General features: G+C 44.4%; 2 protein-coding genes and 1 long non-coding RNA gene across 3 annotated transcripts; all 3 read left to right on the forward strand.

Annotated features, from left to right (window-relative positions):
- The first annotated feature begins 527 nt into the window (after positions 1-527).
- LOC135398614 (uncharacterized) lies at positions 528-3,141 on the forward strand. The gene is made up of 2 exons (XM_064630000.1): positions 528-3,037; positions 3,108-3,141. Exons 1-2 carry the CDS (start codon positions 528-530, stop codon positions 3,139-3,141), a joined length of 2,544 nt encoding a protein of 847 aa, XP_064486070.1.
- Positions 3,142-8,766: 5,625 nt separating this feature from the next.
- On the forward strand, positions 8,767-21,043 carry LOC135396660 (uncharacterized). The gene is made up of 7 exons (XM_064627750.1): positions 8,767-9,008; positions 9,109-9,279; positions 9,411-9,737; positions 9,851-10,243; positions 15,238-15,551; positions 16,952-17,653; positions 19,340-21,043. The coding sequence occupies exons 2-7, from the start codon at positions 9,135-9,137 to the stop codon at positions 19,718-19,720; spliced, it is 2,262 nt and encodes a 753-aa protein (XP_064483820.1). The 5' UTR covers positions 8,767-9,008; positions 9,109-9,134; the 3' UTR covers positions 19,721-21,043.
- A 332-nt stretch (positions 21,044-21,375) lies between these two features.
- Positions 21,376-23,013, forward strand: LOC135396661 (uncharacterized). The gene is made up of 3 exons (XR_010423490.1): positions 21,376-21,776; positions 22,345-22,405; positions 22,790-23,013. It is a non-coding gene; the product is annotated as an uncharacterized LOC135396661 (long non-coding RNA).
- Positions 23,014-23,261: the final 248 nt, after the last annotated feature.

The raw sequence follows: 23,261 nt of genomic DNA on the forward strand, positions 1-23,261 counted from the left end.
TAAGACTTTGATTTGTTGTCCACCACTTGCAACTTTGGACATTTAATTTTTGCTGTCAACCGTAACTGTTATTAGAATCGTTTCATTAGTCACCCTGTTGTTATTGATTGCTTATCGATACCAGGAACCTATGTGCAGAGTAAACTTGTTATTGTTACCGACACCTCGACTCTCCTCGTAGTTACTGTTGTGTCGCTCCCGAGCGCGTGTCTTTTGACCCGGGGACAGTCCGCCCACTTCTTCTGTATTTGTCGGAACGGTGATACATCGGACACTGTGGCTGCATTTAGCTTTTGCCAGTGGAAGTAAGCCTAGCCCTCCCGATCTAGCGACGGAGGTGAAAGCCCACTTGGTGCGATCGCGAAGCAGACCCAGTGAGATTGTGAGGCCATTATACGGCACACCTGGTTTCCGTGACAAATTTCTGGCGTCCGCGACAGGACGGGCTGTCCACACACAGTGACAGGGAAAGAAGAGGTGTCGAGTGTTTGAGTTGAGGCTTGTGTGCGCGTATTCCGACTCCCAAAATGGAAGCAGATTTAACGGAGAAACTAATTACTCTCGGAAAAGACCTCGGTTTTGAGGGGAAAGAACTTCAAGAATGGGTTAAGGGAGAGCGTGAGAGAGCGCGGGAAGATAGAGCGGCAGAGCGTGAGAGAAGAAAAACAGAAGCCGAAGCCGCTGAAAGATTGAAACAGCTAGAACTTCTGCAACTCGATAAAGAGAAGGAGCTACTTTTGTTGAGGGCCGGAAATGGTCAAAGTCAGGGAGCGGAGAATAACGGAACCCTCCTAAATTCCGCGAGATTCCATGGGCTAAGTCTCCATAAGTTGCTGCCACCTTTCGAAGAACGAAAGGATGACCTAGACGCATACCTGATAAGGTTTGAAAAAGTAGCGGAAGGACAAAATTGGGCCAGAGATCAATGGGCAAGCGCTCTGAGCCTTTGTTTAACGGGCGAGGCGTTATCCGTATACAGCCGAATGGCTCCTACCGACTGTGTTGACTACTGCAAGGTGAAGCAGGCATTACTACAACGGTTCAGATTAACCGAAGACGGCTTCCGCGAGAAGTTCCGTGATTCTGCCCCTAAGGATGGAGAAACAGTAGCTCAATATATTGCGCGTTTGGACAACTACTGGGAGAGATGGATTGAGCTATCCAAAACAACGAAGGAGTACAACGAAGTGAAGGAATTACTTTTGAAAGAGCAGCTGTATGCCCACACCGACGATAAGCTTACCCTTTATCTGCGAGAGCGCAAGGGCGAGACTTTGAAAGAGCTCGTGAACAGAGCGGAACAGTACGTTGAGGCTCACCACCTCCGAAATTTTGGAAAGAAAGCTAGAGGGATGAAAGAAGAGGGGAGAAACACCTTCGAGAGAAAAGGCGAGCCAGGTTTAAAGAAAGTTGAACATAACGAGAGGGACCGGCCGCGGTGCTACATTTGCAATCGTATTGGTCACAGACCGCAGGAATGTAGAAGCTCAGCAGCGAGACCCCCACCAAAGTGTAACAGGTGCGGTAGAATTGGCCATACGTCGTGGAACTGTCGAGCACGGACCGGAGATCAGATGAAACCAGTCACCAGGGAACCCCCTAAAGAATCCGTGTCGCTATGCGTGCAAGAAGGCTTTGTTGAGTTGAAAAGCGGGATGAAAATACCCGTAGTACAAGCAGCCGTATCAGGACGTAAGGACCCATTCGGAGAGAACAAGTTGCCGGTGGCAGAAGGCAAGATGCATGGGCGAAGGATAAAAGTTCTTAGAGATACCGGATGCAACACTACTATCATTCGCAAAGAACTGGTGAACGAGGACGATTTAACAGGAGCAGTACATCCAGTATGCCTCGTCGATCATACGGTACGAATGCTGCCTGAAGCCGAAATTTTTGTACGATCGCCTTACTTTACGGGCCGCATCAAGGCCAGATGCATGGAAAACCCCATGTATGACCTAATTCTGGGAAACGTAGAAGGTGTCAGAGGCGCCGAAGACCCCGATCCCTATTGGAATTGTGACCCAGAAACGCCTGCGGGGGAGACCGAAAGGGCTTCGCATGAACCGACCGCCCAAGAGGAGAATGAGGAAACCGAAGAAAAGAAGATTGCCGAACAAGCGGCAGGTATTGATGAGCCACAGGGCAATTGTGAAGCTCACGCTGTCATCACAAGACAACAAACGAAGGAGAAGAACCCCGTGTTTCGGAAGTTGAAGGCTCCGCAATTGAGCACCGGGTTGGACACAGAAAATTTTGCCCGTGACCAGAGGGAAGACACAACACTCGAAAAGTGTTTTGCAGAAGTAGGCGTGACAAAGAAAACGAGAAGAAAAGGGAACGGAAGTGTATGCTACGTGCGGATCGAAGATAAACTTTACAGTAGATGTACGAGCAACGCAAGCAGCGAGGAAATACTACAATTAGTAGTGCCCAAGAAATACCGAGCTTCTGTACTCGAGTTAGCGCACAATGGGATGATGGCTGGCCATCTTGGAAGCGGAAAAACGGCGGACCGCGTCCTGACTGAGTTCTACTGGCCAGGTCTTCAGGCCGATGCCAAGCGGTTTGTTGCCAGTTGTGACATTTGCCAGCGCACGACCCCAAGGGGGAAAACGGCGAAAGCCCCGCTGCAGAAAACGCCCGTTATAGACACTCCGTTCAAGCGAGTCGCCATTGATATCATCGGACCGTTGCAACCACCGTCTTCGCGGGGCAATAAGTTCATCCTGACACTGATGGACTATGCCACGCGATTCCCAGAAGCAGTAGCACTTCCAAGTATTGAAACCGAGAGAGTTGCCGAAGCTCTGGTTAACATCTTCAGTCGCGTAGGCGTCCCCGAAGAAGTTCTGAGCGACAGGGGTACAAACTTCACATCCGGCCTTATGAAGGAGGTTGCTAGACTACTATCTCTACGCCGGCTGACCACGACCCCGTATCATCCAATGGCCAATGGATTAGTGGAGAAGTTTAATGGGACCCTGAAGACTATGCTCCGCCGCATGTGTGCCGAACGCCCTCGTGATTGGGATCGGTACCTCGCCCCCTTGCTCTTCGCTTACCGGGAGGTACCACAGGAAAGTTTGGGTTTCTCTCCGTTCGAGTTGCTCTACGGGCGAAACGTTAGAGGGCCATTGACCATCCTGAGAGAGCTGTGGGTGAAGGAAGAAATGGAATCTGAGCTGAAGAGTACTTATCAGTATGTTTTGGATCTGCGCAACCGGTTAGAAGAAACGTGCCAAATCGCGCACGAAGAGTTACAACGAGCATCCGACCGATATGCACGATATTTTAACGCACGAGCCCAAGACAGACGACTAAAGCCTGGCGACAAGGTACTGCTGCTACTTCCGACCGAGGCCAACAAACTGACAATGCAGTGGAAAGGACCCTTCCTAGTCGCCGAGAAACGAGGAGCCGTGGATTATCTCGTCGATCTGGGTCACACGAAGAAAATTTTCCATATCAATCTGCTAAAGAAGTACGAGGAACGAAAGGACGCTTCTGAAACAGCACCTAAGCAGGTCGTTTGACCGTCGTCGATCTGGATGACGCAAGTGACAATGTTGAAATTCCCGAGCTCAACTACAATCCAAGGGAAACCTACAAAGACGTCCAAATTGCGAAGACGCTACCTTCGGATCATGAAAAGTTACTGCGAAGCATCGTACACCAGTACAATACGGTATTCTCCGACGTTACGGGAACCACGAAAGAGATCGAGTGTCACCTCCAGCTCAACACCGACCGACCCATCAACGTAAGGCAGTACCCTCTACCTTTTGCAGTACGACGTACAGTAGAGGATGAAGTTAAGGAGATGCTACGGCTGGGAATTATCGAAGAATCCAAGTCACCGTACAACTCGCCTGCAATCCTGGTCAAGAAACCCGACGGTACAAATCGGCTTTGTATCGATTTCCGACAGCTAAACAAACAACTGGTGGCCGACGCCGAACCTATTCCCAGGGCTGATTGCTTATTAGCGGAAGTCGCTCGCCACAAGTACTTCTCCAAAATGGATATGACGAAGGGCTACTGGCAAGTTCCCCTAAGTCCTGAATCAAAGGAAGTAACTGCGTTCTCCACCGTAAATGGCCACTACCATTTTAAAAACATGCCATTTGGGATAAAGACAGCACCTGCCGTGTTCGCAAAACTGATGCGACATATACTGAGGGACATTCCGGATGTATACCACTACTACGATGACTTGCTCATGGCGACGTCGACGTGGGAGTAACACCTCAGTGCTCTGAAGGCTGTACTAGAACGAATTGACAGTGGCGGACTGAAGATAAGACCCACGAAATGTGAACTTGGGTACCAACAGCTGCCTTTCCTCGGGCATACGGTAGGAAGAGGGAGTTTGTCACCACAAGAGTCCATCCTGCAGAGGATCCAAGACGCCCCAAGACCCAGGACCAAGAAGCAAGTCCGTTCATTTCTAGGCCTGGCGGGCTACTACCGTGATTTCGTAGCTAATTATGCTTCGCTCGCTGCTCCACTAACAGAACTAACAAGGAAGAGGGCAAGCAACGTGGTGGAATGGACCGAAGCACAACAAACAGCTTTCGACGCTCTCAAGCGTGCTTTGTCTGAACCCCCTATACTGAAGGCCCCGGATTTTTCCCAGCCATTTGTACTTCGCACAGACGCCTCTAATGTTGGATTGGGAGCAGTTCTCCTCCAACAAGGGGAAGGTGATCTTCACCCTGTCGAGTACGCGAGCCGTAAACTGTCTCCGCGTGAGCAATCGTACTCGGCCATTGAAAAGGAATGTTTGGCAATTGTGTGGGCCATCAAACGATTTCACATTTTCCTATACGGCACACAATTTGTTCTCCAGACCGACCACCAGCCCCTGAAATACCTTAACGAGGCTAAACTCCTCAACATGAGAATCCTGCGCTGGGCGTTGACCCTCCAGGAGTATGACTTCAGAGTCGAACATATCAGAGGCCAAGATAATGTGGGGGCCGACTACATGAGCCGTCTGGATTAACAGGACACATTCTTAATTAGAGCTTGAGTGTCTTACCTTGTTTTATGTATGCCAAAGTATTCGTAACTACTGTATGACCAACACCATATTGTTGACTGTGTTATCAGTATTGCATGTGCGCCTTACCACTTTTTATGGCGCTTGTATTCACCGCTTACAATGTATGTTTCCTGTACATTTTGTTTTGTTCTGGCGAAATAATTTTTGTTTTCTCGTTGATGCGATGTCATGATAGGATGTAGTTCCTCTTACACAATCCTGTACCATTCTGACTATGGCTGTTTTTCTTAGTATAAGGGTATGATTTTGGGTGTGACTTATATGTGTTCTGCCTATTGCATTTTTGCCCAGTTGTTAGGGATATCTATACCGTTTATTATTGATATCGTTGTTTGTACCTACTTATAGGTTGTTCATGTGCAGCTTTAATGAACTTACCGTGTTAATTATGCTCGCATGGTATCATTGTGTAATTGTTTTAGAAGGAAGATGTTTTTTTCATATAAGTTTTAAAGCAGAGCTGTTCCGGCGTTATCGGTGTTCTGAACAAAATGACCGATTCGTCTTAGTATTGTGAATATTGCATGGGTCAATATTCTTAAGGAGGGGGCAGTGTGACGGAATCAGACATTTTACTTTCTCAGTCCACCTGCCCCACCGACCTTCGACGGTCTCCCGCGCGCCATTGTGTCTCAGGGAGAGATTATAGCATCTTTTGTTCATCCTCTTTAACTTCAGACTTCCACCCCCAAATGTTAATCCTTCCGCGTAAACTCTCAAAGGGAGGATGACTGTTGACTTTTTCCACTCATATACCTGATTAGACACGGGCCACGATTTTAAAACCCATGAGTGCTAGCAAAGTGCAACCACCTGTTCAGTGTATATGTGTTTGACAAGAGTGTTATTCCTGACTGCAATTAACTAAAGTGGGACTGTCTCTACCGTGACGAAAGCACGGAAGTACAACCAGGTGCTGTATGGAATGGCCCGTCTGATAGTAAATACCCTCTAGAAGCCATTAGTAACGGAGGGGCACTGAAATCTAAAAGGTTGCTAACAAAGCAAACCCAGAAAAAGGGAAAAATAAATCAGAAAGATAACCTCGGGAAGAGCCCTACAAAACCAAGTCGAAGGCTCTACGCGAGGCAGTCGGTAGAAGATGTAGCCAGAAGTCGGACGCCCCAGCATCAACCCCACTCAAAGTTCCGTTAATTTTATTTCTAAAATTTAACTTAGTTGTCAGTACGATCCACCTTGTGTTTGTTAGTGAAGTGAAGTGAAGTGCCCATCTATGTTCAACGATCAAGACTTCGTCGACAAGCATCACCACTCACCCCAAGGGACCTCCGAAGACAACCACTGCACATCACCTAACAGATAAGACTTTGATTTGTTGTCCACCACTTGCAACTTTGGACATTTAATTTTTGCTGTCAACCGTAACTGTTATTAGAATCGTTTCATTAGTCACCCTGTTGTTATTGATTGCTTATCGATACCAGGAACCTATGTGCAGAGTAAACTTGTTATTGTTACCGACACCTCGACTCTCCTCGTAGTTACTGTTGTGTCGCTCCCGAGCGCGTGTCTTTTGACCCGGGGACAGTCCGCCCACTTCTTCTGTATTTGTCGGAACGGTGATACATCGGACACTGTGGCTGCATTTAGCTTTTGCCAGTGGAAGTAAGCCTAGCCCTCCCGATCTAGCGACGGAGGTGAAAGCCCACTTGGTGCGATCGCGAAGCAGACCCAGTGAGATTGTGAGGCCATTATACGGCACACCTGGTTTCCGTGACATATATACACCTAGCATAATATAAAAAACGTCCCAACAAGGTACCAGATCATGTCTCTGGAAGACATCCCAGTGACACGATATGGATGCTTGTTTTAATATCCATGGGATGTCCACTCTGACATTATGGAGAGGATTGTGGACGTCCACAGGTAGTCCACATATCCTGGTAAGGATGTCTTGCAGTCATCCTAGGGACATTTATGGTTAACTGGGCTGTTACATTCGAGTCCCCTATTATGGTGACACACTTTTGGGTTGCCCCTGGGCGTCGATCTCTTTCCGCAGTGTTCTTTTCTCTCGCTTGACTGTTTGAGGCGACGTCATTTGCCATGGATGGTTTCTGGGGGTGTTCACGTGTGGAGTTCACATCGATCCTTGGTCGCCGTGTTAGCTCTGCCTTCCGCCATTTGTTTTGCTGCTTGAAGCTCCCCGTTTTCTTTTTCGTGCGTCTCCACTCTGTTGATTAAGGATTCGATTATCTCCGTTTTTGTCTCGCATTTTGCAGATTTTACGGTGTTTCCTTGACTTGCCTCTTGGGTTGCGCTCGAAGTTCGTCGTTTTGCAGCGTGGTGAGCTTTTCCGAAAGGGTCCCGAGTTGTGCTGTTAGGCTTTCTACTATTTTGCCGAGGGTCTGGTTTCTCTCTTCCATACTCGTGAGGGTCTCGCGTTGGTCGCTCAATTTCTGGTCGTACCTCAGGAACTTTTTGCATATCTTGCATTCGAATCTGTCCGTCGACTCTACAGCTTGTTTATAACTCAGGGCTTGTTTATATCACAGGGCTTGCCCTCGCAGTCCTGTTTATTATTGTATGTTGTTTTTCGTTGTTTGTGAGCAATAAAAGAAAGAAAGAACTCTCGAAGTCTGTCTCCTCTATATACATCCAGCGCCTACACTCATCGCACTGTAGCATTCGCTCGTCCGCTTTTTTCCCCGGCATTTTCGGTGCGGTAAGAGTGAAATTTCACTAACCTTTTGAAAGTCGCGCCGCGATCCTCCGTCCGCACCGTGGCACCGTGTTCCGCACCAGAGGCGGAGAGTTTTCATTTTCCCAGGGGGACAAGGGCGCACCGCGAAATAAGTACTGTGGGGGGGGGGGGGGGTATGTTTATTAAGAAAAAAAAAGAAAGGTAAGCCAGATGGATGTCGGTGTGTTATTCCAAAAAAAGAGTGAAATGGGGTAGACAAAAAAGGCAAAGAAAAAAGAAAGCAAAAGGAAACAAAAAGAAAAATGAAGAACACAAAACTAAAGCTGAAGAATCACACACTCTGGCGGGATCTTATGATGTATGCAGAACTCGTATAGAAATAAGAGGAAGGAAGAACAGAAAAAAAAGAAAAAACAGAGAGAACGTAAACAGTGAACATGTGCACAACTGAAGGCATTACGCCTTTGAAAACTGACTGCAAAAGGAACAAAACGCATTGAATCCTCGGTGTTTGACCCGAAATGCGCGCCATATTATGAATATGGTCAATGAAATGGAGCAGCGGGAGTTGAACCCGCTCCCAACGGATATGCGTTCCGAAGATTCTACTGTTACACCTCACTGGCAGCTGCTGGTACCTTTTCGACTGCTTCGTTTCATTGATCTGATTGCTTTGGGCGAAATTCAGGCTATGTGTTGCGTTTTTCTTTCTTGTCTTACTTTCTACTGTGATGAGTATGGTGGGCGGATACATATTTTACAAATTGCAAGATGCATTTTTGGGGTTGGTGCCTCGTCGCTCTTTTGACCCGGGCGCGCCGAGCCCCAAAGGTTGGTGTCAGTCTCTTAGCGGGACTTCCCGGGGGAGGCGGCGCCCCCCCTAGTTCATGTTCCGGGGGGGGGGGGGCAAGGGCCCCCGCGCCCCCTCGCAGTCGGCGCCTATGTTCCGCACCATGCGTCTTTGCCGCTGGGGGGCTTGGCGATTTGGCTTGGCTCTTCGCTAGCTATAGAAGTGGCAGAAGTGGTCTGCTCAATGGTGTGCTCACGGTGCTCACGCCTCGCCTCGCGAACCATGCCGCGAACAGACTTGCGGACACGCTTGCGGATGGCGGTTTAGCTAAATATTCCAGCGACACGTCGGATCACCCGCGATGCACTGGTAACGTACCATGAAAACCTCGCATAGAACACCCAACATCACACCACCACCATAGCTAAATATTCTCTCAAGAAAGCTGTGTATCTTGTTGGACGTCCGTCGATGGGCACCAGGTGAGGGAACGTTTTAGTAACACCTGCGAATGATGTCATGTGCATGTTCGGTGCAAAAAGTGGGGTCGTCTGTACAATATTGTTCCATGCTCCGCTCTAGCTGTTACTCAGGTTCCCAATTAACAAATGGCAACAAATTCGGCTCACATAGCGTACATGTGCAACAAGTGCCAGTCGACATTTTCTCAGCTGCACCCTCTCAGGCAGCATCATGTGGATGTACATAACTTCCAAGTGAACTATGAAACTCACGAGTTCAATTCTGAAGCTGGTAAGTATATACGTCTCATGCTCTGTTGCACACACCTACCATTTGCACGTATCTTGCCGCACATGGTTTAGTATTATGAATGGCATAGTTGTGTTGAAATTGAGTACATTGCTTAACTTTACTGATTTCAGATTTTCATGCCTGGAAAGAAGAAATGCAAAAGGCAACCAGGAGCCACTTTATTAAACGCACAGGAAAAAAAAGATTGAAAGATGGAGGTTCAAAGTGTTACTATATTTGTAACCGATCAGGAGCCTTTATAGAGAAGACACAGCACCGGAAAAGATCCATAAAATCACAAGGGTCAGTCAAGTGTGGGTCAACCTGCCTTGCAGATATGTCTGCAATATTCCAAAATGGCAAGGTCTCAGTTGTCTTTCAAGCTTCCCATTATGGACATGACTTTGAGCTGTGTCATACCCTACTGACGAAAACAGGGAAAGATGCAATAATAGCTGGTAAGTAACAGGTTATTACTTTGGAATGAAGTCAGTGCAGATCCCTGTAAAACACTATGTTATACTGGAAGGTCTTTCTTTTTTACCTTAAACAAACTATTTTCTTATATCAGGAAAACTACGTGACGATGTTGCACCCAGTGTTGCGTTTGACGGTATCCGGGGCATGCTGGACGACACATTTCAAACGATTCACCTCACCGCAAGGCAGGCCCTGCACAACATCATGATGGACTATAAAATATGTTATGATGAGAGGAAGCACGAAGACGATCACAATAGCGTTGCCCTGTGGGTCAGTTCTATGAGATCACAAACAAACAATCCAGTGCTTTTCTTCAAGCAGCAAGGCGAGAAGGATGACCCTACTGTCTTTCAACGAGGAAACACTGACTTGTTGCAAGATGAGGATTTCTTGCTAGTGCTCATGACAGGTGTGCAAAAACAATTGTTAAGGCATTTGGGCACTGAGAAAGTGTGCGTAGATTCTACACACGGCACCACAGGTGGGTCATTCTATGTATACTGCCACTTCATACATTTTGGTTAAAGGTTCAGGTGAAAAAGTTTACAGTAATGCATGCTCTCCTGCACTATGACTTTTAAAGTAGCACAGAAGCCATTTTTAACATCCTGTTTTCTTCCTATAAAACTGTTAAGTAGGCCAGTAAGATGCACCATGCAAAGTAATTCACACCACAGAGTCATAATTATCCCAGAAATTTAATTTAAAATGCGCCGCAAATAGCGGCCGTGCGCAATCAGAGAAGAGCAGTACCAGCCTGTGATCAGCCTGGAACCTCGCGCTGACGGTATAAGGAGAACGCTCGATGATTGGTCTAGAGAAATGTTGTCTACTACTCTGCTGTCGTCTGCTATTCGGCTGTTCCGGGTTCTGAAAAAGCCTTTTTCCTGGCTCAGTAATGATTCATCCGCTCCTTCTATCCCCAATTCTCCGGGAGAACTGGCAAAACTGGTTTACGGCGGCAAAGGGACAAGGCGCTGACCTCCACTGACCGGCGAACCAGAACGAGTTCTCCTTATAACGTCATCGGTGATGTGGCATCATACCTTCTCATCCTCATTATACCTGGAGTGGTGAGCTATGGGTGAACGCGCAGGGCCATGTTTATGTGAGTTTTTTTTCTTGGAAACAAATTGCACACATCAAAACCTTTTGCGCTATTCGGTAAAATGACACACACGCTTTCATCAGACGCCTTAATCTGAAATTTTTTTCGATGGCCCTCTGTACTCCTTTAAAGTTAAGACCATATCCTACATTTTGAGCTTTGTTTGGAAGCTGTTACAGCATGTAAATATATTTAAGTGTGGGTATGTACCTGGACACATAGGTGGCACTTTGTATGACTCCTATAAAGAGCTCTGATTTGAGAAATTCATGTCTTATAGAAAAAAGAATGCGGTTAACATGCTGCCAACATTACAAGTACAACTTGTCACTTGCTGCAGTCTGCATTTTATGTTCCGCTTTTATTCTATATGCTTTATTCCTGTCCTGTACTGAGTACTCTCCTGCAATATGACAAAACATTCACAAAACTTCCAGTTGATTGCTGCCTACTTTCAGAATTTGTTATTACATATTTCTCTGTGTTCCATCAACTGATGGTGCATGGGAACCTTAGGTTTCTTTAAGCATCGGAAAAAGACTGCCCTGTCTGTGTGCATTGTCTCATTGTGACAGTTTATTATTATTACATGTTGTAACAGCGTTATGTATCCCTTTTAAAGAAAGCTTTCGATCTTGCAGGAAGGTACTCATGATTTCTTCTTCTGCTCTTGTTCAAGGAAGGGTAACAGTAATGGTAACAGAAACAGAAACGGTATATTACCGAAATTGGAGATGGTAACGATAATGGAAACGCATATCACTGTGCTCCATTACCGGAAATAGAAACGGAAACGAAAAATTATCATCCGGTATTGAATTCGGGTAATGGCTATTACTGTTATGCAATGACATTTCAGTGGCTTTTAATTTTATTTTTTGTATTTTGATGACATTCCCTATAATACTCTAAATACTACACGACAGCCTGGAAACAAAGCGCAATGTTGGATATCGACTGTGCAGTACTCGCTTACCGACTCGTGACATTACCTGTATGGCGTCGAGACATTAGACTTAAACAACATAGATTCCACGCACTCTACTCCACCATAGCACGAGGATGACAGCATATGATTTTTATTATTTTTATTTTTTACTTTCTTCTTTTCACCGTGGCAATGGCAGTATTGTTTACGACTGAAAGTGTCCGCCTATGAATGCGACATTGGATGAAGGTTATGCCCATCCTGGGTTGCTGGACTCAGAGTGACTGGAGACAGAAGACTAACTGAGGACATGTTCCTACACTTCTTTAAAAATTCTTTGTAAAAAGTTCTTTGCAAGATGTGCGCATCCCAATGACGTAAAATTACTTGTGTAGTGTCTACGCGTGACACCGAAGCAAAACATGGTGCTGACATAGCTGGACAGGCTGCCCTCCCGCAGTTTTGCGTCGGCTGTTCCATTACCAGAAACAGTAACAGAACGGAACGGAAACGAAATTGAACGCTGGTATCAGAAACAGATAACGGAATCGAAAATCTAGCAGTAACGAAAATGGAAACGGTAACGAAAATACGGCCGTTATCCTTCCCTGCTCTTGTTCAGTTATTCGTTTTGAGTGTTTGTTTTTTTTTTTCGTTTTTTTTTTGTTAAGCTATTGTATGTTGGGTCCCTACATGGCAGTTTGGCAGTGGAATTTGTAATGCTTGACTGCAAATCCTTGACAGTATGACAAGGGTAAATTTTGTCTCTACTTTGTGATTCGTCTTCGTTGATCTTCGTAGAAACCAACATTGCACTGCAGCAACTCGTATGCCAGCACGCGGCGACAACTGGCATGTGCGTTTTACCGAAAACGATAAGAAAAACCTAGGGCTTTGTCGAACATGCAGAGACTTGCCGTTGTCGGTGCTCAGTCGCTTTCATGGCGAATGGGCAACTGAAATGTGCGGGTTATTTCTACTCAGTACTGTCCAAATAGGTGAGAGACTGCACTGTCACCAAATAAACCCAGTAGCGAGGTGCACACTTTTTATTTTTGTTTTTACTGGTGACAGGCCAACAGGTGGTATTGTTCTCCCAAACTGCAGCGGATGTCTTTTCTAACATCAGTTGGCAATGCATGCATAAAGCCTCAGAGAGCTCAAAGCCACTGTGTGTATTCTAGTGAATGATTTATCCTGGGAACGGTACACCCTTCTGTGTGGTAAAAAAAAGAAGAAAAACCAATGTTTACGTTTACATGCACTAACAATTTCTAAGGCGATGATGAGCTCTGCATGAATGAAAGATCTTTCTTTTTTCAGTATTATGTGCTCTGGTCACCCATATTTTTCATTTAATTCCACTCAATTAACTAATTAGGCACCTAGCTATAACTGCCACTAAAAACAAACAACAAAAAACATGAAGGACAACACACATGGATGGCACACTAATAACATTTTGTTGACAGTACAATACTTTTACACTTTGAAACCCTACAAAAATACACTTTCCTGCATTGACAGGCCAATCGATGTGTTGCTGATGCTCAGTTCCCCTCCTTCCAAAATAAGATGAGCCTCCCATAATTGGCTATAATTTGTAATATACATAGTCCTAACATGTCTGCATAATTGACTAGTGAACAGTCTAATTATTTATACTAGGGTTGAGGTCTAGATTAGTAAGCTGTAGGGTGTTTTGAGAAACACCCAGCCTAAGTCTTTCCAGCAATCATATCACATGGACTTTTTCTGAAAGAAAAAAAAACCGGAGATGTACAAAACACAAAGTGGTACTGGTTGACACCACAGAACTTGGACGGAGCAGTTGCTTCAGGGCGCTAACACAGAGTTTAAAAAATAACTCTGCTGAACAGTGTTGTAATGCCGTAATAATTGGACAGTTAGCAAACTCTTTATACAGTCGAGCCGCGTTTATCGGGACGGCTCCGTTTCCTGTGGAAATGTCCGGATAGCGGGGGAACCGGATAAGTGAAACACGAAAATCCAAAGTGATCCTAAAAGGACATCTTTATTGACCATTACGCAGAAAACTATCCATTGTCATCTGTTTCATTCTAATACACGCATCCAGTTCTTGCTAATGGCATTTACTTGCGAAATATTGTTCTGTTGCTCGAAAAATAATAGGACTGTTCTCAGTGCCGCCAGCGCATTTTCTACCGTCACAGCCGGTGCATCCACACTTTCATCGTCAGATTCTTCTTGAACACTATCGGAAGCAACGACACTGACGATATCGTCATCTGTGATTGCAGCGCAGGGCTCCTTGTTGCGGACCTTCTCAGTCTAAAATGACCAGACTGCTCAGTGGTTTACTTTTGTGTAACGTGCAAAGTTGGAAAGGGAGAAAATTCTTCCTAGCAACACCGTCTTTGTGTCAGTAAAAAGGAGGCCACGACCAGGGTTCTCGACCTTGCTTGACTAGGTGTGGGCCAAATGTCATTCCTGGACAATGACCGGATAACTGAAGCCGATTGTTGGGTATTAGTCACTTCTGTTCCCTGGAATTCTCGTCCGAGTCCGGAAGATGAAGTCCGGATAAACAAGGGCGAAATACATGGGGAGAAATCCGTCCCCATGCTTTTTTGTCAGGATAGCGCAGGATGCAGATAAATGAAGTCCGGATAAACGCGGGTCGACTGTAGCTATATGTAACATATAATTATTTAATTAAATGAAACAAAAATATATTTCACCGTCACGCCAGCTCGCATGCCTTCCTTTGTTATGTTCATAAAAAATATCTGTGGCTGGGGCACAGAACTGTTATCAACGTTCAACTACTGTATTTTCCGGTGTATAACGCGGGTTATACATGTAAATATTTTCCTGCTGAGTTCTTTCTCAGGTCGGTGATGTACAAATTCTAGCCGCTTCCAGGGTGTGCTGTGACTTTCTCCCGGATCTCTTAGGGTCAGTTGACAAAACCGGCAAAATGGCACCGGACTTCATAAAAAGATATCTGATCTCTGATATCTTTTCAGATGGCTGGCATGATTGAGAAAGGACGCGAAACCGAAAGGGGAGAGGTGACTGAAGTATACTGTATGACACCGATTCTGTTGCATTGGAGTTTACGGCTTTGACTAAATGTGCTTCAAATAATGCATATGCAGATATGATACACCGCCTTGGTTTATTGTGTACACTGGTGGCAGTGCAGAAGCTTGTAGCAACATTGCGGTGCGCGTTATACATGGAACTTTTTTTAAATTCGGCCCGCTTTTAGGGGTGTGCATTATACGCCGGAAAATACAGTACTGTAATTGATGTACAATACTCGGTCATTATTAAATTATTTGTGCACATCGGTACACCTTTTATGTTCAACTTGGCTTCTATTATGCCTCATGCTATTGTTGGCTATGGTTTCCATGCCTATGAGTTCTTATGAAATTCTGATTTCTTACAGGCTTCAACTTTCAACTGGTTGCACTACTATGTGTTGATGAATTTGGAGCAGGTGTGCCACTTGCTTACTGCATATCTAATAGGACAGACTGTGTTGCCCTCAAGTTGTTTTACAAATGCATCAAAGAAGAAACTGGACCACTTCACACAAAGGTCTTCATGAGTGACAGTGTCCCTGCCTTCTATAAAGCCTGGGAGGAGACCATGGGCCCCGTCCAGAAAAGGCTGCTGTGTGAATGGCACATAGACAGGTGCTGGAGGAAGAATATCGCCAAGTACATTTCTTGTAAAGAACATCAAGCACATGTGTATAAGGTACGTACCAGTGGCACAGTAAAAAGTGAGGGAATATTAGATAAGCTTGGACAGGACAACAAACAATTAAGACTATTCTTGCGTTTGTTGACCAGACTTGTCTGCCCCTTTGTGTCCCCTAGTCTCGGGGGGGTTTACATTATGCATGTTTTACAGCTTGCTGTGCGCTTGTCCAAAAGTTGGTTCAGATTCAAAATTCAGATGGTAAAGAGTCGACACTGAGATACTCAAATAAGAAACACCTCACTGTATGCAGAATGACAGAGAAGGTATTTTCTTCTGTGTCTAGTAAGATAATGAATGGGTGGTGACATTCTGACCAAAATTACATTGGGCAAGACAGTTATACACGATGCATTACCGAGAACTTTCAACCCAAGCTTTACTGCAAGGAGGGTAACAGACACGGAAAAAATCAGTATCAGTGGATTCCGAGACTCATTCTGCTATGACGTCAGAGCGTGCATCCCTTCCACAATGGGATTCAGTTGCAACAATGTCACAAGTTCCTTAGAATTAGGGGAAATGGCACATAGACGCTCCGTTCTCCGATGTCATAGCCTCACTCAAAGGTGTCTTCAAGGGATGCTATCTTCACAATTACAATGCATATAAGTAATTATTTTTTTCCCACAATATTATGGTACAACGCATGACCACAATCATCAAAGTGCCACAACCAATTTCATATATGTTATATCTAGTGTGCGTGTTTATAGTATTATGAATAAAGCCAAACATGTTCACAATGAACATTATCAACTCTCTACCTACTTCTACACTTTTTCCATTGGCTTTCAAAACTAAGTCTGATCACACACACTACAGAAGTGCCTAAATACTGATCTCAGTCATTTCTTGCTTGGGGGTTTGGTAGCATGCACAGTATAGAGCCTGAAGTCCTAGAGTTTAACCCGATTCTTCACAGAATTTGCACCCCGAATTGAAGTTGCCTGTGTACGGTGTAACCCGAATTTTACGCAGCAAAATGCCCTCACTGAAATATCTGTAGGAATGCACACCAACTTGTTTGGCAGCAAATGCAGTTGCATCACCATTTGTACCAAACCAGTACAGTTAGTTTGAGCGACTGAGCCCAATTTCTCCACCGGATTTAGCATACTGGAAGTTTTTCCATCGTAATTCACAGGCCTTAAGCACATGTTTATTTGCCCGATTTTTACCATCCGAATTTAGAAAAAAAATGTGTCCCGAAAATTTCAGGCTCAAAGTATAAAAAGTGTGTATGTTTGACACAAAGAAGCACAAAACCCTCAAGAACGATTTTCCTCTTCACGTTCTACACGACTGCTCCAAATGAACTTCCCTCTATCTCATTTTCTTCAGGCCTATAACTCTGTGTACAAATGAGACTAAAATTATTTCCTTACCTTTGGTAGGTACTACGCACTCTTCTCTCAGAGACGGATGTAGATGTTTTCAAAAAGCTGCTCGACGCCTTCCTCAATGATTGCAAAGGAGAACACGTGCAGGACTTCAGGAAATATTTTGAAAAAATGTATGCTGGGCGACCAGAGATATGGGCATACTGTTATAGAACTGGTACCGGGCTAAACGAAAATATGCATCTCGAGGTATTCCACCGGGTTCTTAAGTGCTGCTACCTTGATGGCAAGAAGAACAAAAGAGTTGACAAACTGATCTCCACTCTCCTTCGGTTAACACGAGACAAAACATTTGAACACGTTGTTCAGCTGGCAATGGAAAAGCCCTGCTCGTACCTGGCAGCCATCAACAGCAGACACAAGAGAGGAGAGCAGATAAAGCCAGATGATGTTCACCAAGCAGACATTGGTCAATGGAAAGTGAAATCTCAGTCTTTTCCTGGCACACACTATGTGGTGACGAAAATGACAGCTGACATCTGTAACACAAGCTGCAGAATTATATGTCGACCATGCAGTGCTTGTATACATGCCTACAGATGTTCATGCCCTGACAACCTTGTGCACATGAACATGTGCAAGCACATTCATTCAGTTGCATTATGGGACACCGCCACACCACCATCAAGTGCAAGACCAGATGATGATGATGATGATGGTACTGATATTCAGTGGCATCCACAGGAGGACACTGAGGTAAGATTTTGTCATTACATTTCATAGGACCAACTATCTGTGTATACTACCTGAGGATCAGCGATAGTTCACAGTAGAGCCCCGCACAGGCATGGGGCACCGGCCTGCGGGCGGGGCTGGGCTTGTTATTGGCTATATGTTCCGGGCCGGGTCCAGGCCGACAAACATGTTTTCGAGAGTCAGGCTTGTCCCGGTCTCGCAGCTAATTCCACACAATGAAGGACTATTAGTTCATGTCATCATGTGCTTGTGTCATCCCTGGGCAGATGCAAAGTTGCAGATGTTTGCAAAGACAAGCAATGAACATTGCATAATGCATATGATTCAACCCTTTCGTGGTCGTTCTCAAAGCCATTTCACATTTCTCCTGACTCCTCACATATTTCACAATCACATGTGCTAAGCTTGGTTAGAGGGATAGGGATTTGGAGAAGTAATTTGTCGACAGCATCCTCTAGCTAACCTCCACAAAAGTTTGATAGTGTAATGATGACGCCCTTGACCGCGTGTGTTTTGGATTGAATTTGGGCTCGTGCTGTTGCGGTGTTAAACCGCCAGCACTTATATGTTTGTGGCCTTGTCTTCTGTTCTTATAAATTTACTTATAAATTTATTTGATAAGCGTTAGAAACGCGTATGTCACGGCTGGAAATACTTGGGCAGGATCTACTCGCCGAGTCACCGGGCCGGGCTATACTCACTGAACCATCGGGCCGCATAAAAACAGGTCCGGGCTGGGGCATTTTTCGATGCGCCCGGGCTGGGTCGTGACCGGAAATGTCGGCCCGTGCAGGACTCTAGTTCACAGCACAGGACAATGACGCCGCACTCTTTAGAAATATCCAGTTAATTAATTTAGCATAGTCAGTAACTGACATCACCTGAATGAATTCTTGATGAATATGCATATTGCATATAGTCAAACTTCCAGCATATATAGGAAACATGATTTGTGCTAGAATATGCTTATTCAGTATGACATATGGATCAGACGAGGGTAAAAAAAAACTGGTATGAGCTAGTTGGATATACTATTTCCGTCTAGGGTGAAACTGCACACAGGGCAAGGTTCTGACTGCCTTGTGCTACTCCCATCTCTACTTGCATGTGCCTGTTTCACACCATACTGTGAAACTGAAACATTCCACAAGCCCATTCTGGCTATTGGCACAATGATCTGTGATCACTTGGAATCAGTCGTTAAAACAGGAATCTTTTTTAATGTAACATATGCCCTGATCAGTGCTGTAACAGCATAATCAAAGGATGACCACGTACAACCAGACAGAGGAAGGTAGACAGGGGGTCTCACGGGCTGATAGCTTAATGGCACATTTTTGTTGTCACCAAACCTTCAAAATGCCACAAAATTTTTTCATCTAGTTTGTTGAATGGATTTCCTTAGACTTCTTAGGTTTTATTGCAATACAGACACTCAGCACCTGCCTGATTATAATAACGTTTTCTTTGTACAACAAATACAGTTCCGTGGTAGAATTTAATTATGTTTAAACACACTTTCTTCTGCAGTTACGGTGTGCCCCTCAGAAGCAATCGTGACTTAGACACATGTAGAAAGAGGAAAAATAGATTTGGCTACGAGGCCCAAAGCAAAAATAACAACAAAACGTGTTGACTATCTGTATATAACTTTATTGTGTATTTTGTTTGTGTTCTTTGTCTTAGGTCTGCAGCCCATCAGCACTGATGAGATGTCAAGGACAAGCAGAAGAATCTGCCACATTAGATGAGTGCAAGATCCTTGTTGAAGCTGTATCAAACCGCCTCAGCAGCCCATTATGTGTGAAGACAAGGCAGGATGTTGCAAGAATGCTGAGGGAGGTTCTCTCTGTGATGTCAGCAGATGAAAATGATGCTGAACCCGCTGCGACACCACCAAACAAAACAATGTCAAAACATGTGCAAACAGTGCCAATAGTTAAAATCTGTGCAGCCACGTCAAAGCCAACCTTTGCAGAAATGCAAATGATTACAAGAACATTTCTAGAACCTGATGTTCCAACTACTTCTGAGGATTCAGAAGATCATGCATATGCGCAAAAATAACTACTATATATAGGATGCTCGCAAAGTTTTAGATGTTCATGTGCCTTGCCTCAGCAACTGAGTTCCAACGTACACTTAGTTGCACTGCTTCGGTTCATTTAATTGTTAGCATTTGTGACAAGAGAGGCAAAAGTCTTGAAGAAAGTTGGAATTAGAAATCATGCCTACTGAGTTCTGCAATTAATTCTTATCAAGGGAGTTAAATTTGTTTTTGGTTTTAACTAGGTTCTTACGGCACTTTTCTGCTTTTGTTCCACAGAAGACTGTCACTCCACTCGGTATTATTGTGAACCTCTACCCAATATAGGCCTGTCAGATCACACAGTTCGGCTGATTCATTTTATGATGCTTTGTTTCACAATTCAAGGAAATGTATCTCTACGGTGACCTCAGTGAGCAAATAACGCTGTTGGCCGAGTTTTGAGCATTTTTGCTAGTCTCGTTGATCCTTTCCAGTATGAGCTTGTAATAATAACCTGTAATAATGAGCCTTTTGGCTTGCACCTTTTCAGCCATTGCATCTGGGTCCTTGACAATTATTTTCAGCACATTTAGAGAACAGCGTACTCTGACCAAGCCATCATCAGCTTCCAATCTGCCAGACAATTGTGCACCAACTATTCTTTTTGATGCTACAGGTTTTCCCGCTCATTTTAATCCATTGGTTACTCAATTTAATCCCAGTTCTACCCAAACCCAATTTAATTCAATGGTCATCCAAATTAATCCAGCACCAACCAACTTAATCCAAGCAACAATATATTCATAATTCTTATCATGACTACAAATTCTATTACTACAGTAGTTTTACTCTCTGCAATATTCTACGCAAGAATCCATGACTACTGCTTGTCTTTATGATATTTCATGACGATTTCTGACGAGGGGTCATAACTCTACTTTGTACGACTACAACTAGTTGAAACTGTTTTGTGATGATTCATGACTACTGCTTGCCATTATGACATTTCATGACTATTTTGGACACAGAGGTCATAACTAGACTGCATGACTACAGCTGGTTCAATCAGTGTCGAGCAATGATTTATGACTATACTGCTTGTCATTATGACATTCCATGACTATGCCATGATATATGCCATGAATCGATTTTATGGGACTACCGCTCGTTCAAACAGTGTCTATAGTGTTTTGTGACTATCAGCAGTCATTATGACATTCCATGACTATTTTCATGATGTAACATGAATCGATTTTATGGGACTACCGCTGCTTCAAACACTGTCATATAGTGTTTTGTGACTGCCAATGGTCATTATGACATTCCATGACTTATACATTATATGTGCCATGTGTGTGATTTTATGGGTCTACCGCTATATTTCAAACACTGACTACCGATTAGAGCCCTGCACGGGCCCCCGACCCGGGACGGGCTTCTTGCTGGCTGTGTGCTCCGGGCCGTCAAACATGCATGTTTCTGAGAGTCTGGTTCCGCCGGGGTCACGCTAGAGTTACTAAATACTAGGTCACACAGCTAATTCCACACAACGGGGGACTATTAGTTCACATCATCACGTGCTGTCGTCATCCTGTGCATATATTTGCAAAAACAACCGAAGGATGCTGCATTATGCATATGATTCGACCCTCTAGAACAGCGCCCGATCGACAAATCCATCAGAGCCTATCCTAATGGAACCATTAGGCCTATCGTAATTTGGGATATCTCCAATAGGGGCTCTATCCTGGTCAAAGTAATCTACCTCGATTACTTGAAATTTCTTCTGTCATTGGTGCACAATCGAAAAAGGCGTGAATATTAAAAGCGGTTGACACCTTCTATCAACCAATCGCCCCACGTGTTATCTTGGAAAGCGACCCGCCTTATCGGTGTTTCCTCCTGAGAATCCGAAGACCACACCCACTGATCTCGATTGTAAAAGGCTGGATCGCGGATAGGGAGCGCGAGCGTGAAGAAACCGGCCGCCATCTTACTGTACCCACAACAGTCGCCGCAGCGATCATGGCAACTTCTTGCAATTACGGTCGTACCAACCGTACTGGCAAGGTTACAGGGCCTAAATTTATACAGGTGACTCACTCTTCATCAAGGAATAAATAGGCGTCCATTCTGTATATTTAGTTGACCATTATGAAGTGTTTTTTTGCCCAAAACGAGCACTGGATGCAGGTTGCTTGATCGCTCTTCCGGCGTACAATCGAGCACACTTGCATTTTACCCGGCGGCAAATACAGTTTGAGTGCATAATATGCTTGAAAGAACATGTTACACTACACAGGTAGTGTTGTCATCAATACATGTGCAAGCACTCTAGCGCTTTTTTGCATGCATTGCTAGCATGGTACACGGTGTTCTCTGCGGAAGCAAGTGCAACATTCATTTCTTTGAATTACCTTCACGCACAAGTTCGGTATTACGTCATAATGAGACCACGATTGTCACCTTTTTTCATGTATTGGTATTGTTTTGTGCCTTGGTTTGATTTGTGACAAAGAATCCTACGTAACGGTGGTGTGGCGCGACTTGAATAACGCCTTTGTGTCTGAGCTGTATCGCCAGCTTGTTACGATAGTAATAATTTGTAGCGTGTCGTGCTATTTGTAGCAGTTTTTAAGACAAAAGTGGTCTCTCAATACAGGTTTCGTCATGAGGGCTACCCAGTGAATTATCTGTGCAGTGTGATACGGCTGGGTGTACAGGTAAGTATCACGTTCCTCATCCACTGGTTTCTACTTTACAGGAAGGAACAACCTCAGTGCACGCACTGTGGTTAGCCTCTCTCAGTTCTGCATATTTTCTTACATGTTCACATCAGAAACACACCTTAGACTTTAGGCTCCTTCACCCAGCAATATAATAATTAGAGATTGTAATTCTTTTTAGAATAGTTTTTAATCTTTTTAATTTTTAGAAGATACAGGGATTGTAAACCATGTTTTAAACTGATGTTTTAACATTTGTCCAATGCATTTATTAAACAACATATTCATTTTTAACTGGTTGCACCCAAACCAATGTTCTGATGTATTATTTCTTTTGTTGTCGATGCACCATAAAAATTGGAATAATCATCATCAATGCAGGTTACTTCACAGCTGCCTCAACATACTCAAGAAATGGGTGCAGAACCTGCGTAATGCCCACAAACTTTGACTACCACAGCACCTCCAGAAAGTAAAGGCATATGTGTCACATGGGATTTTTAAAGGCATTCACAGTATATAATACCTTGTATGAACTGTTGTTGATCTAAGCAGCCTCTACAGTACACTCTCAGAAATTAAAACTTGTCAGGGAACTGTGATAATTGTTCCAGTTAATAGGCATGCACATGTACGCTATAAGAAGAAAATTATTTATTGAGAATGCACTACTGTTGATCACACTCATGCAGCTGTAGGTTTACCTTCGGCCTCTAGGAACTCTTTGTAGTTGCCTTAGCTGCAGGAGGAGTGTCATCCAGCATGTCAACTACTTGCAGAAATATTGACGTATTTAAGATTATGACACAGTTTGAAGGGTTTCAATTCAGGAAATTTGCAGTGGCAGGGCCTG

This window comes from Ornithodoros turicata, chromosome 6 (assembly GCF_037126465.1).
Source record: "Ornithodoros turicata isolate Travis chromosome 6, ASM3712646v1, whole genome shotgun sequence".
Lineage (NCBI taxonomy): Eukaryota > Metazoa > Arthropoda > Arachnida > Ixodida > Argasidae > Ornithodoros > Ornithodoros turicata.

Bases quoted from the DNA above. Each gene is read 5' to 3' on its own strand.
- LOC135398614 (XM_064630000.1), top strand. From the start codon at position 528: ATGGAAGCAGATTTAACGGAGAAACTAATTACTCTCGGAAAAGACCTC. The intron at 3,038-3,107 runs GTACCTCGCCCC...TCTCCGTTCGAG, and splicing joins CGCCCTCGTGATTGGGATCG to TTGCTCTACGGGCGAAACGT.
- LOC135396660 (XM_064627750.1), top strand. From the start codon at position 9,135: ATGGCAACAAATTCGGCTCACATAGCGTACATGTGCAACAAGTGCCAG. The intron at 9,738-9,850 runs GTAAGTAACAGG...TTCTTATATCAG, and splicing joins GAAAGATGCAATAATAGCTG to GAAAACTACGTGACGATGTT. The intron at 15,552-16,951 runs GTACGTACCAGT...TACCTTTGGTAG, and splicing joins ATCAAGCACATGTGTATAAG to GTACTACGCACTCTTCTCTC.